The following is a 14,249-nucleotide window of genomic DNA, read 5'->3' as shown; positions in this document are numbered from 1 at the left end:
TATTTAAACAAGTTGAACCATTCGGTTCCATCATTGAATGTTGACCCGAAACGGTTTTGGAAGAACCGACTAGTTCAATATCCAATCTTAATTAAGTCAATAATTTTGAATTTGATCAACTAATCTCATTAATGACATTTCAAATTTAATATTTTATCAATTACCCATGCATAATTATCTCCAATTAATTAGATAATAACAATTATTACCTTGTTCTACTCATTTCTCTTTTTCCTCCACAATTACACATTAACTCTTGTTTAACATTTATGATATATAATTGAGTATATTATTTTTTAAAATCTTGAATGCATTTCATTTATTTGTTAATGGCTTTTAAGTGTTTCAATTTTTAACATATAAACTAGCACTCATATAATTTAGAAAAATTAAAAATATATGAAATAATGCTATTTAAAATCCTTTAACTTTAAAAGCTATTTTTGAGTCTTAAACAAATAATACTACTTAGAATAATAGAATAAGAATTGAAGTGATTACATTTAATAATATGAATTAAATTTCTACAAATATTTATTTATTTTTTGGATGTTTAATATTTATTAATAATATTTATGACATCACGGAGTAATAACGAACTGCCCAACGACTGAATCAGACTCTTGATCCCTTCATTTTTCTGGATCAATAAACGGTCTGGGTTTCAAAACCTTTTGTTTTTAGGAACAAAAATGAAAGTTCACACAGTGACCATAATGAATGTTCATACAATGACCATAAATGTTATTCTAATGTTAACCCCAATCACCTTCTTCTATAGTACATATGGTATATATATAAAAATATCATTTCGGCACCACGGAGACACTTCTAAGGAAGAGACCGTATGCGCAGATCAAAACTCAAGATTTGGAGTTGCACCAAAAAGACGAATTAGCCGATCATTCTAAACGCGCAGCGCCGGCCTATTCCCACTTGCAACATTTTCTGGACCTTGACCCCCCACATATTTTAACCTATGGGGACACTCGAAACACTTTGGTTTAGCAGGTTACCAGATGATGATTGAGGATCCTTCCCCCTTCCAGGAAGCTTATTTCGGAACGCATGGTCCAGGACTGGCAAATGTATACTACTAATAAACAAAGAGCTTGTACTCGTTGACACAGTATGTCGATCATAAGAAGGGCAATTTAGTATAAAATCAGATCTAGGGTTTATGACTAAATAAAGTCTGTGTTACAACTTTCAAGGACAGCTTAAGCATAAATTTTTAAAATTTCTTATCCAAGCCCAAAGGAACAATCATGACTCTTCAAGTTGCCCGGCCTAGTGCCTCCACAATGATCTAGCGCACAGGTCATCACGACTCCAGTGTTAAACCTCCACAGGCAAAAAGTCAACGCTACGACTCAAAAAAGAAATATGCGATGAAGAAGAGACTCCATGAACTATTCCTCCAACAATAAATATTGAGCAAATCATTTTACTCGAACCAAATAGGAAACAAATGGAAGGATTCTTCTGGTGATTTTGCACCTACATTGAGCGAGCACTTTCCCAGTTAAACATCAACTGAACATCATAACATATTAAAGGGAAATGGCACAATTGGAAAAAGACAGCGAAAATTGGTGGTGCCGGTCAGACGTCCTATATAGTCTCCAGAGCCTGAAGGATATCAGCCTTCAGGTCTTCAAAGCCTTCAACCCCAAAGCTGAACCGAACCAAGTTGTCCACAATTCCATACTTAGCCCTCTCTGACTGGGGAAGATCCCTGATTGCAATTTAGTGGAAAAATAACAACCATCAACTTCTAGCATCATGAAAATGATACTTGGTGCCACAGAGTTTTACTTCACAATTTTTCAAGGACAAAACCACACCCAGAGACAGAAAAAAAGGTGACCGGGATTGGCAGGAAGCATTCAATGTTTTCGTTAGCTATCAGACGGGAATGGCCTGATAAAAACACGATCAAGATGGCCTAGGCTGCTTCCAAGGAAATTTGATTCAATAGCATACTCATTTGATCACTCCAATACTGCTTCATCATTTATAGTATTCTTATAGGATACAAGTTTATTAATGCAAGTAGTGGCTCAAAAGCCAATTGGTAAACCACCACAGTAATCAGATGGGAACTTCTGAGGCAACATCAATTCTCAGAAATCTACCTAACATATCAAATTCTTCAAAATCATTATTGGCATGCAGCTGGGATATTTTGAGGAGAGCATCAATTCTCAGAATTTATTGAGCATATCATATTCCCCCAAATCATGAGTAGTGCAGATGAAGAAACACAAAAATTTGGAACATGTTGCAAGCACCAATATCAGGGGGATATACAATCAATGCTTAGTACAAATAAGGCAACAAGAATTGGTATACCAGTAAGACCAGATACATACCAATAAGACATTATTGCTGGTTGGTCCACGATGCTCTCACAGCCTCCAAAAGAGGGGGCAATGTAAGGGATTCTCAGCGCATCAACGAACTTTGCAGTCGTGTATAGCTCTCCATCAACCTAATAAGTAAATTGTAATTCACTTAATACAGAGATACCAGAAAATCAATGTCAAAACAGGGAAAATAGGAGGCAGAAAAACACACCTCAAAACTAACCACGCCACCAAAACCAGTCATCTGCCGCTTTGCGAGGTGATGCTCTGGATGGCTTGCCAAGCCTGGATAATAGACACGTCTCACCTGCAACTCATGTTTATTTTGTTACGTTAGAGAAAGGAAGCCCCCCGGTTTTAAGAAGATTATGGAACCTTTGCTTACAGATTAAACTTTCAGTTTGAAAACCAGTACTAAAACCAGAACCTTAGGATGCGCCTCTAAAATCTCGGCCATCCTCAATGCTGTTGAATTTTGTTGATGTATGCGAAGATCCAGCGTCTTCATGCCTCGAATGATCAGATAAGCGGCATTCTGACCATGGGAAAAAAGCATCATTGTTTATACAATTTAAAAAAATGACAAAAGCAAATACAAATTATAAGCCTCCTCTCCAACAAATAAGACAAAGATCAACTACTGCCCAGGATATCTTTTACATCAAGACCTGAAGTTCTAAACCTCAAATAAAGTAAAACACCATGGGATAAATCTCAATCAAGTATACTCACAGGATTGAGGGTACCACCCAGAATATGATGCATATCACGTACTACAGAGACCAATTTCTCTGGACCACTGATACAACCTCCAAGGACCTGCAACAAAAGACGACATGCTCTTAATGTTTACCTGCATTAAAATAGCTTCAAAGTCATTGATAAATGACAGTATTAGAAACAAAAATTAGCCCCACATACATCATTGTGGCCTGCAATATATTTTGTTAACGAATGTAGAACAAGATCGGCACCAAGAGCAAGGGCCTTCTGGTTGATTGGAGATGCAAAGGTTCCATCAACACAAACCAAGGCTCCTTTTTCATGGCAAAGCTTTGAAACCAGCTCAATGTCTACACATCTCAAAAATGGATTAGTTGGAGACTCCGTAAAGAAAAGGGACACCTGGATGGAAAAGGGATAACACTCAGTCAGCACAGTAGTTACTTGCTCTAGAAACTTGAGCATGGCAGCAAAACAGTTGAATCAACTATTGTAAGCCTGATTGCTACAGAAATTATCTGAATAAAATTCAAACCTCGAGATCTTGCATTTTTACTAGTGGCGAAATTAAACAAGACTGCTAATAATGTTTCAAATCAATATAAGTTAGAAAAACCTTGTTTCAAATCAATGGTTGACTTGTACATGCTGAAATCAAGCCAAGTCAATATGAAAGATTTCAGGTATGTCAAGCTAAAAATATACAGCTCGAATTACTCAAGTGTGCCTTAACTCAGGTCAATTGTTCCCTAAGCTTGAGACTAATTAATTGTAACAGGGTAATGATGCACCCAAACTTACTTGCTTCTCGTTCAATGCAGCCTCCAAAGCTCCAATATCAGCAGGGTCAATGACTGTAGCCTGCACTTGGGAATATGACAAGCAAGTACATTACTACACACAAAAATTGCAAAACAAAGTATAATTGCATATGCGCATGATGCTGGTTCAGACAACAATAAATTAGATGAGAAACATATCCGCAACTCCAATCCCCGCCCTAGGAAGAACCAAAAAGCTCCTTCACGGGGAACAAATTCAAGGGGAGAATAATACCATGCATGAAAGACCAATTTCTATGCAGTTACCATACCGTGATTCCTGTTTTGGGTATTAGCACCCTCTCGATGAATACCCGAGTTTTCCTATAGCAGTCTGTGGTTGTAACAATATGCCCCCCAGCAGGCACCAAAGCCCAGAGCATGCAAGTACTCACGCACATACCAGAGGCAGTTATCAAGGTTGACTCAGCTCCCTCCAGTGCACTGTGTCAATTAAACGAACACATCAATTTACATATATTCAACTCTTAAAGTGCTGCATGTTTATACAGAATATAGGGTTAAAACAAGAAAATTCCCTGTGGTATATCTAATATATAGGAAAGCTCCCTATGGTTTCAAAACGTACAAAACAACATATCATATTTTGAACTAAATTGTAAAACTAACGGAATCCGATAAACTTAACGGAATCTGGTAAACTTAACGGAATCCAATAAATTTAACGATCAACTTAATGGAATCTGGTAAGTTTAACAGGCGAGACCGTCATTTTCGTTAAGTTTACCGAATTCTGTTAATTTACAATTTAGTTCAAAACATAAGGCGTCGTTTTGTATGTTTTAAAATCAAGGGGGACTTTTTTATACATTAGGTATACCACAGGGCCGGTCTTCGATTAAGTCCTGCATTTGTTTAAATTAGGTGTGTGTGTGTGTGGGTTATTTATCAATTTCAATAAAAAGGTATACCACAGGGGACTTTTTTGTTTTTAACCCCAGAATATATAATAGAACACGGTTTTAGGGGGAAAAGACCTTATTTTCTCCTCTGCTACAACAGTTGTGGGATTTCCATAGCGTCCATATTCAAAACTTGCATGGCGTTTCTCCTGCAAAAGATGACAGAAGCAACATTCATGTAAACAAAAATACATTCATCAGAAAAGCAAAGAACTCATAACTGAAAAATGACTCCATTAGACATCTGGCATCCTACCAAACAGCTACCGTCATAGTCATTATGCTAACATTGCATGTATATCAAGTGCACGCTGGTCATTTCTAACATGGCCTTATTTCAGGAGCAGGAATATTGCGTTTAATGCACGACTAGAAGATAATCTAGTGCTACAAGATACCTTAAAATCAATGAGTTCTTGAGTTTTCTTGAAGAAATAAGCAGATGTGTTAACAACAGGGGTAGTTATCGCATCAGTAACAATGCCGCGACCCAATCTTTCACCTGGCAAAAGAAAGCAAGAGTGCAAGTTAATGCATAAAACGTAAACAGCTCCATTCTAGTTACATTAAACAGGGAGAACAATGAGCAATTGAAAATATAATTAACACAATAAGATCACTCTGTTAGGTAACTTTCCCATGCATACTTGTAAACCTTTACAAAGGTAACCTGCAAAAGTGGACCCCTATTTACTCTCCCAAACAAAATAAAAAAATTAAAAGTTAAAAAATAAAAAACTTCCTTTTTTACATTAAAAACAAGACAACAAATCTGAATGATCACGCAATATTATCTGTGCACACACAAACAAAAACGCTTTTATGGACGTAACGATGCCTGCATGGCTGTAAATCAAAGAAAACTTGCATAGAGAAATTTTTTTAATATAGATAGATCGGGGAAGAAGATAGGTTCTCGAAAACCTAAATTTTCTCATAACCATACCAGCATGAATGGCGACGCTGCCGTCGCAGGTCAAAAATGAAGAGTATTTGGCATCAACCAAATCGTCAGGCTGTACATTTACACCATCAGAAAAACCACTCTCCGCCGCAGCAGCCACCTTCTCCTCCACGACGCCAGTCTCAAACTCAACAGGCGCAACGACAGAGGCTGAGGCAGCGGCATCGACGGCCTTAGCCGCTGGAGTGGGAGAAGTGGAACCCCCCTGCTGGTTGTTTGACCACGAGGCCGCGACGATTTGAGCGACGCCGATGTTGCTGCAGTTCCTCCGAGCTTTGGTGCTCAGCTGCCTGACGAAATTCGGCGGAAACCTAAAGATGAGAGAAGAGGACAGGCTGCCAACCGGAAATCCCTGGGTCACCGAGTTTGCCTTGGCGGAGAATCGAGCGGCGCCAGATGTAGGGAACTCCGGACGAGGAAAACGGCCGGAAAAGTCGGGATCCGAACGGCACTCGAACGGCCGGAAGGCGCTAGCGCAGCTGGAGACAGCCATCAGGGTTTTGGTGGTTGGGAGGTTAAAATTGGAAATTCAACCTGGCGGCCTGCCCCTGTGTCTCTGAAACAAAAGGAATGCAAGGGAGAGAATGAGAGATCTTGGATGATCTGTTTACTCTCTTTTTTCGTCACCGAACTCTGAGAATACGCGGGGCGGGCTAAAGACTGGTGTCGTTTTACGGTCGTCTTTTTCCCCTTTCCGCGCAAGTTCAAGTTTGTTGACCATTTTTCTCAATAATTAATTAGTTTTAGCTGTAAATTAAAGATAATCATGGTTCCCCAAAAATTTAGTCCGTGATCCAAAATGGTGTAACAAGTCAGATCAGATGAGGAACCACAACGGATGAGGGGCAGGAGCGGAAATCAGATGTACCGTTCCTGAGCTGTTCACAGTCAAAATTTGATAAAAAAAAAATTGTACGGTTCAGATTATTTCTTGTACTTGATTTTTAATAACGTGGGTGGAACTCACAAAAATTTGTTTTAAAATTATATGTTGTATAAAAGTTAGGTCGCATATAAACAAAGTTATGCAATGTGAAAAATGCACAAAATCACCGGGAACGGTTGCACCTGCCTGTGGTCCAACCACTAACATACACAGGAGGACTTTCTTGGGTTAATAACGAGACTGTGTTTTCTTTTTGCTAAAATAATAATAATAATAATAATTGAGTGTGCTTGGATTACAGTTTTCTTTTAAATATATTATTTTATTCACAGCACAATTACAATTTTCAATCAACATTTTATCTTTCCTGTGATTTGTTAATTGTTCGATTAGATTTAGGATAAGCATGTGGGAGATGGGGCGTACAGTGAAGGCGTAGCATCACTTGTACCGATCCTCCATGTAAATAAATCTTTCATGTGAATGCGTGGTGGTAATTTTGGAAGCCAATGCTGAATCATTTGTGCATCTATATAGCACTGTTAGCAGCGATTAATCCATCGGGAAGGTCTACTAATTATTTCCAAACATTTGTCAAGGTTTTTTGTTTTTTAACCTGCTTTTGGCATATTAAATCAAGTCTATAAAATAAGATTCCGGACCCACCACCACTACCCCTCTCTCCCCTTCTCCCTCCTCCACCACAGACATCACCATCAACCCTTCTCATCCTCTCTCTTTTTCTCTCTCATTCCTTTCCCCTCCCCTCCGCCAAAAGACCCTCTTTCTCTCCCTCTAGCAATGACCAGCAAGTCGCAACCTAATTGCGGTTAGAAGCCGCAACTGGTGCAACCATATTGCGATAGTCGCAACTTCTGGCTGCGATCTAGTTATGCCCTGTTGATCGTGGCTAGAGAGAGAGGATGGGCTGGCGATAGAAGAGAAGGGAGGGGGAGGAAGAAGGGCAAAAAGGCAGATGAGAGGAAGGGGAGAGGCGGCGGCGGTGGGTGAAGGAAGGGAGGAGTGATAAGTAGCAGGTGGAGGAAAATAAGGATGATAGGTTTATTTATTTATTGGTTAGTCATATTTGAGATTTGTATAGATTAGATATTTCTAGAAGTTTATTAATTTGAAAAAAAAAAAAAAAAAACTGAATCCAGATAGAATCCTAATCTATAAATAGGGAGTTTTATTGTAGTCATCAATTGAGAAGGGCGAAAATTTGCTCAATCCTCCTTGACAGATTTATTCCTCTATAAATATATATATATATATGTGTGTGTATGGATTTTTTTTTTTTTGGGTTCTACCCCTTCCCATCCTTTTTTATCTCTAACAATCAACACAAAATTCAAACCCTAAATCTAATAGGGACGACGGGTCTTAAAAATTCAGATCATGAACCTAATAGTGAGGAGGTCTCTAAGGTCCTCTTCCGGTTACATTTATCAAGCTTTGTCTCTGTCTCCGTGGGTATGATAGGATTTTTATTTATTTGGTTATATTCAGGCCCTGATCAATCATTTGGAATATGCTTCGAACAAGTACTTATCATACTCTTTTTTTATCAGACACTTCTGAAGTTAGTTAATTGACCTGTTTGAATTGCTGTTTTTCGTCAAAAAATTGCGTCGTTTTTCATGATCACATTTTTCTATTATCTTTTTTTCTCACATACATCAAATCGCTATAATAATTTTTTCATGAAAAATGCATTTAACCCAAAAATCGACAATTTTTAAGACAAACTTTGAGACTTAACTACCCAACCCCCAAACTCCTTAGAATCGATGCGAAACTACGAAAAAATTAGTAGGAAAACCTTTACTAGATCTTAAAGAAGAACCTACTTACCTCAAAGACCTCCCAAGAAATACTTATCATACTCTAAAAGGAGTACTTAAAGAAGTACTTATCATACTCTATCGTCAGAAAATTATATTCTGGTCCTGATCAATCATTTGGAACATGCTCGGAGCAAGTACCCGGCATGCTTTATCCCCGGAAAAAAGTTATTCCACTTTTTGGCTTGTAAGGTGCTTATTGAGTGTGACCTTAGAATATCAAATGCTCAAGTACAAATCAAAGTTTGTTATCCTGGATATCTTCAATTTGGTTAAAGGTGCGAAGTTTATGATAGTTTAAACAACTTAGAGTCTGGTTCGATTGCAACTTTTTTGGAGTTTTAAAAAAATATATATTGTATTATATGAGGTAAAAAAACTTAATTGAAATATGTGCTAAAAAATTTCGAACTTTTTTTCCTAAAATTCAGAATCCAAATGAAACCCTATGGTAATAGTTTCTTTTCATCATAAGAATGAATTAACATAGCAACTAAATCAATTATATATAACACTTAAAAAAGTAGATTTCAAAGCAGTCTTACTCTAATTAGGGCAAATGAGCTGAATTGAATCGAACTTTAGTCTAATCGAATTGAATCTCGACTTAATTTTATCAAGTTCGAACTCGAATTCAAATTTAACGAACTCTCAATGTTAAGTTTGGCCTTGAGCTCGAGATTAAAAAATAATTATTTTTGTAAAAAAAATAAATAAAATAATAATTTTTTTCTTAACAAATAATAGAATATTAAGAATATACACATAATTTTACTTTTAAAAAATAATATATATATCTATAAAATTGAGTCGACTCGCATGCTAACTAATTTTGAACTCGAGTTCTACTTGATCTGCTCAAATTCGATATTAACTGAATTCGAGGCAAAATTTGATTTGATCTGCTCCCGAGCAATTAAATTCGTGTGCAGCCCTATTCTAGGAATATTGGTTCAAGAGGCATTACATCAAAATAGAAATGGTAGTCCCTCCGAACACAGCAATCCGAGGCAATAAAGGCGAAAAGCCGATGAGAGAAAGCCGGTGGCGGAGAAAATAGCGATCCGAGAGGACCGAGACAATAAAGACGGAAAGCCGATGACAAAGAGAAGACTGTGGATGGTTGGAATTGAATGAGAAAACACCGAATGATATAGAGGGAGTTGGAGAGTTGGGAATGGGAGAGAGGAATGGTGATATAAAATTGGGGATGGTGTGGGTTTAATTTTCAGAAATGGGAGTATATATAGATATTTTGTTCTCATCCAATGACTTTCTTTCTTTATTTTTTGTTCCATACGCAAGTGTCTGGATTGTAAATTTATTTCAAATAATATTTCGTTTGCATCATAAACATATTTCTCAATCTATTTTTTTTATATTTTCAATTACTTAGGCCTTACTTGGATTGCAACTTTTCGTCGGAAAATTACGTTGTTTTCCGTGATCACATTTCCCTATTACCTTTTTCCCTCACATACATCAAATCGCTATAGTAATTTTTTCATGAAAAATCATGGAAAATGCAATCCAAACACAACCTTATTATCTCACATACATCAAATTACAAAAAGTGCTACACTAATTATTTCAAATAATACTCTATTCAAACACACTGTTCAATATCAGCGATCAACGGCTAGGATAACATATTCAAAAAAAAAAAAAAAGGTATAAGTAGCCAAATTGTCAATTTTTTTTTGTTTTGTTTAAAAATATTGTTTCTAACACAAACAAACAAATATTGGATAAATACGACGACCTTAAGTCGAGAACAACTCCCAAACGCATCCGGCGTCTATGTTCATCATATATAATTAAGTTAATTTCCCAAGTTAGTCATTGGGAAAAAGGATTAGTATATAATTAACATCAATGTTCAAAAAGAAAAGTACGGTTTGGATGCAAGCCATCTTAACATTTTCCCCGAATAATTGAGTAGCATAGCAACACCTGATTTATGACTGATGTTCATCATTTGAGTACGTTTTGGGTGGCATGCAATTCTTTGGATTGTCCCTGAAATTTTTTTTAGAAAAAAGATGGTTGCATAATATATGACGGGAATATTGAAAAGAAAATGCTGCAAACTTTCAAAGCAAAAAAGACATAGCACTTGTAGAATCCAAGTTAATTTCTGGAATCCCACGCATTGATATATTTATTTGCACATGCCGAAAGCTTAGGGATGATAAACCAGTATGTTGTGCGGTTGTGCCTTCCACGCCTTTCCAACTTACTTCAGAGTTCGGAAAGGTTTCCCTACTTGTGTTTACCGCCCGTGTCGTGACACCGTGCCTGCAGGAAACGATTAGTGTAAAGTCGCCCCGTTACCCCATTTACGGGTTAGGTTGATTTTTGTGGTTCATGTTCAGCGATTTTTGTGGTTCATGTTCAGCTTGCGGATAGGAGTTGAAGTAATGCTTTCACATGGATTATTGAAGTCCAAAACTTGGGTATATTCGAGTACTCAATGATTTAGATTATGTCACGCATTAGATAAGATGACGTGACACAATTTGATTCATTTAGAAGGTGTGGCATGATTTGATTCATTGGATTGCTGAAAATCGAGTTTATCCAAATGTGAATCTTGAACATTATTGAATATTGAGGCGGACATTAGGCCTAAAATGGAGCTTTGATACGTATACTGATAAATCTTTTAGCAATGTACGTGCACTTTCGAAAATTGTGAACACAACTTTATCACAAGAGTACTTAAAAAAAAAAAAAAAGAGGTGAAATGGTTTGTTGGCAATAATATTATTATAACCACTCCATTTTATGATTAAATTCTCTTAGTAAAATTAGTGAAGATTTTGATTTTTATGTTCATGACTATTGAATTATGAGACTAGGGTTTGGCTAATTAAACCTCGTTCTTGTTTGCTTCAGATTTCATAAAATCTAATTATGAAAAGTGATTATAGAATCTGCAAAAGTTACTCTTTAGTTGATTAGGATTAATGAACTTCAACTTTTTTAACTGCTAAATAAAAAATCTGTAATTTGAGTACAAAAGTAAACGAGCAAATGAAAACATCACAAAAACTTTTAAGTATTTCAAATCAAAATCTATAATCAGTTAAGAGTAATACTTTTTTATATGCTACCAATGTACTTTTATATATATATATATATATATATATATGTTAGCAGGTTTAGGTCACGGATAGGCGAAGAATATAGCCATGGAGCTATGGGCTTAGGCAGCAGAGGGATGTTAGAAAGCAAGTAGCATAAAACAGGGCCCAAACCACAATCTTGGTTAGATGGATCAAGGATAGATACACACACACACACACACACACACATGGGCAGACGGTAGAGGATAGAGGGATGAGCCCAAAAAGTATTCAAGCGCTAGACAAAGAAGTTAAGAAGGGGGGCGGAAACCTCAAACATTGGAAGTTAAGAAGTGATAGGAGTAATTGGGTAATGAAACCCTAAACAGCTCGCTGAAGCTCCTCTTGAGTTATAAAACGCAAACGGCACCTCAGTCTCCAGCTGTGAGTCCCATGAATCTGTCCTGGAGATCATTCCGACAGTAAACTCCACTCCGGGGAACCTTTTATCTGTTGAGTACTAAAATTGATTGTCAACGTTGTTCTTTGTTTTCGTAGATCTTTTCTTTTCTCTGCATCTCTGATGAAAATGGTCTTTTGTTACTTGCCAGCTGCACTAAGTACTGAGGCTCTGTGGCCGTAAAAAGATGGCCAAGCTGCCTAATTTTACAAAGTGCAAACACTAAACAAAGCATCAATGGGCTTCGCTTTGCAGCCTAAACTCTCCTTATGCTTATGCTGCCTGTTATGCCCATACATATGCTCAATTGCCCTTCTTTTGTTCCTGCTTTTGTTTTTGGCTTCTCATCAATCGAAATAAAACGGTCTGAATTGGCAGATTAGTTTGAGAAGAGACTCCGAAACACAAAAAAAAAAGGGGGGGGGGGGGGTAAATTGAAATGTGTGAAAGTCATGAGTAATGTAGTAGTCGTTGTAAAATTTAAGTGTCATATTTTAATTCCCCCTCCCTCCTTTCGCTGATGGTGACGAAGATACTTCTGGCGAAATATTTGAGCAGTTTTTTCGATGCAGTTTACGGGACATCAAACATTCTGACATCTCAAAATCTATTGACATTTCATATCAGGTTTCATTTCAGTTGTTATTACTAAATCTTAAATTATGAGCTGTCCTCGTTGTCCCTGGAATGGATCCTCTCGTGGGCGTATTCAAGGAATGGATCTTTGGCTCTAGGAGCATTTGTCTTCGAAGTCACCATCAGCAGTCAGCAAATATTATTGCAAAATGTTATTTTTACTGCAATCAATAAAAATATATATAGGTTTTCCGAAAGAATAGTCCAGAGACAGCATGGCATCTTCCTACTAGTACTACCATACCCTGAGTGGTCTGGGGACCTGTTCTCCTGCTGATTTCAAGCAGAAAACTGAAACTGGGACTTGGTGTAAAAGTACAACAATCATTTTGTTCAAGTCCAATTCTGGATTCGGACATCTTTTCCAAGATATTGCTGGCAGTGTCGTTACTCCTCTTGTACTAAGGGAGAAAAAAAAGGAAAGAAAAAAAAAGGCCCAATTCGGGATTAAGACATCTTCTCCAAGCTATTGATGGCACGGTGGTGCTGCCTTGCTCATTTTGGGAATGCTTCTTACTGCAAAAAGCGAATTTGACGCGGTTGCTGAGCTATGAATGGTCATTCGAGTAAAGGGGCGGTTTGGTGTACAGCGACACAGAAACATCCAACCACTTCGTACGCTCCATAGATTGTATTGAAAAAGCATGCATGCAAATTTCAAACTCAACCCGAACTTGGTCTTGAAAGAATTGAATGAAGCTGGAGAATATCTCCAACCAACCTCTCTTTTTTCCCAGGCTGCATTTAGATCCCTTTTTAATTGCTCATCAGAGGGAGAAGTGCATCTGCAAAAGCGGCTGAGAGGCGTTCCATATCCAGGCTTCATAATTTCTCTAGCAAAGTACAACATTTGCCAGAACGGCAGAAAGTAGGCTTCTGGGGTTCTGCTATTTCTCGCTCATGTAGTACTCGTATACCACCACTGCCATCATCACTCAAATGCAGAAACCGTGACGGATTCTGATGGTGATACGTTTGGAAATTAATCAATCGGGCTGCATTTCCAATTCCACTGCTTCCCTTTTGCCTTTGCCTGTAAAAGTAAATTTGCAAGTCACACAGGTCCTCTCTGATGCTATGTACTACGAGCGTATCTTGCAGAGTTTCTGCAAGAATCAAGTCAATTCGGATGCTGGTGTTGGATCAACGGACATTTGACAGATAAATTGTAAGCAAGCTCCAGTTCCGGAACTGCATTAGAACCCTGCGGACGGGAAATGTTTTGCAGGTTTCTGAACCAATGCTTTTATGATGGAATTTAATTCGATCCCCTGGATTGCCCTGTCCAAGTTTAATCTAGCAAATAGTCGCCGCAAATTCGAACCTGGAGTTTTTCTTTGATCAACCCGCACTTCGTTTTTGTGCTACAGAAATATGCATAAGCTATATATTGGGAACAAATAAATCCACTCAAGTGGGGCGGTCACTAGAACTTACCAAGCTATCATATACACGTACTTGTTGAGTCGCTTTCTCGTTTATTTTTTGCGCCGGCTGTAAAATAAGACAGTTCGATACCTCCGGAATTTGCTTCCACATGGCAAAAGAAAATCAT

The 14,249-nt window shown here is 37.6% G+C and overlaps 1 protein-coding gene and 1 long non-coding RNA gene across 3 annotated transcripts; one reads left to right on the top strand and one right to left on the bottom strand.

Annotated features, from left to right (window-relative positions):
- Positions 1–1,413: 1,413 nt before the first annotated feature.
- LOC140010348 (cystathionine gamma-synthase 1, chloroplastic-like) lies at positions 1,414–9,747 on the bottom strand. Of its 2 annotated transcripts, XM_072057031.1 has the most exons (12): positions 9,498–9,747; positions 5,783–6,356; positions 5,235–5,338; positions 4,912–4,985; positions 4,186–4,357; positions 3,894–3,953; positions 3,291–3,494; positions 3,102–3,188; positions 2,797–2,904; positions 2,581–2,676; positions 2,376–2,494; positions 1,414–1,738 (listed from the first exon to the last, which is right to left on the bottom strand). In XM_072057031.1, exons 2-12 carry the CDS (start codon positions 6,291–6,293, stop codon positions 1,615–1,617), a joined length of 1,659 nt encoding a protein of 552 aa, XP_071913132.1. In that variant the 5' UTR covers positions 6,294–6,356; positions 9,498–9,747; the 3' UTR covers positions 1,414–1,614. The 2 variants fall into 2 exon arrangements, with proteins under 2 accessions (XP_071913132.1, XP_071913131.1); XM_072057030.1 differs by lacking the exon at positions 9,498–9,747 and having other exon boundaries at positions 5,783–6,568.
- Positions 9,748–11,708: 1,961 nt separating this feature from the next.
- LOC140010138 (uncharacterized) lies at positions 11,709–13,983 on the top strand. The gene is made up of 2 exons (XR_011817392.1): positions 11,709–12,110; positions 12,210–13,983. It is a non-coding gene; the product is annotated as an uncharacterized lncRNA (long non-coding RNA).
- Positions 13,984–14,249: the final 266 nt, after the last annotated feature.

This window comes from Coffea arabica, chromosome 7c (assembly GCF_036785885.1).
Source record: "Coffea arabica cultivar ET-39 chromosome 7c, Coffea Arabica ET-39 HiFi, whole genome shotgun sequence".
In the NCBI taxonomy this organism is placed as follows: domain Eukaryota; kingdom Viridiplantae; phylum Streptophyta; class Magnoliopsida; order Gentianales; family Rubiaceae; genus Coffea; species Coffea arabica.
Note: the sequence above shows the minus strand (reverse complement) of the source record. Positions and strands in the feature narration are given on the sequence as shown.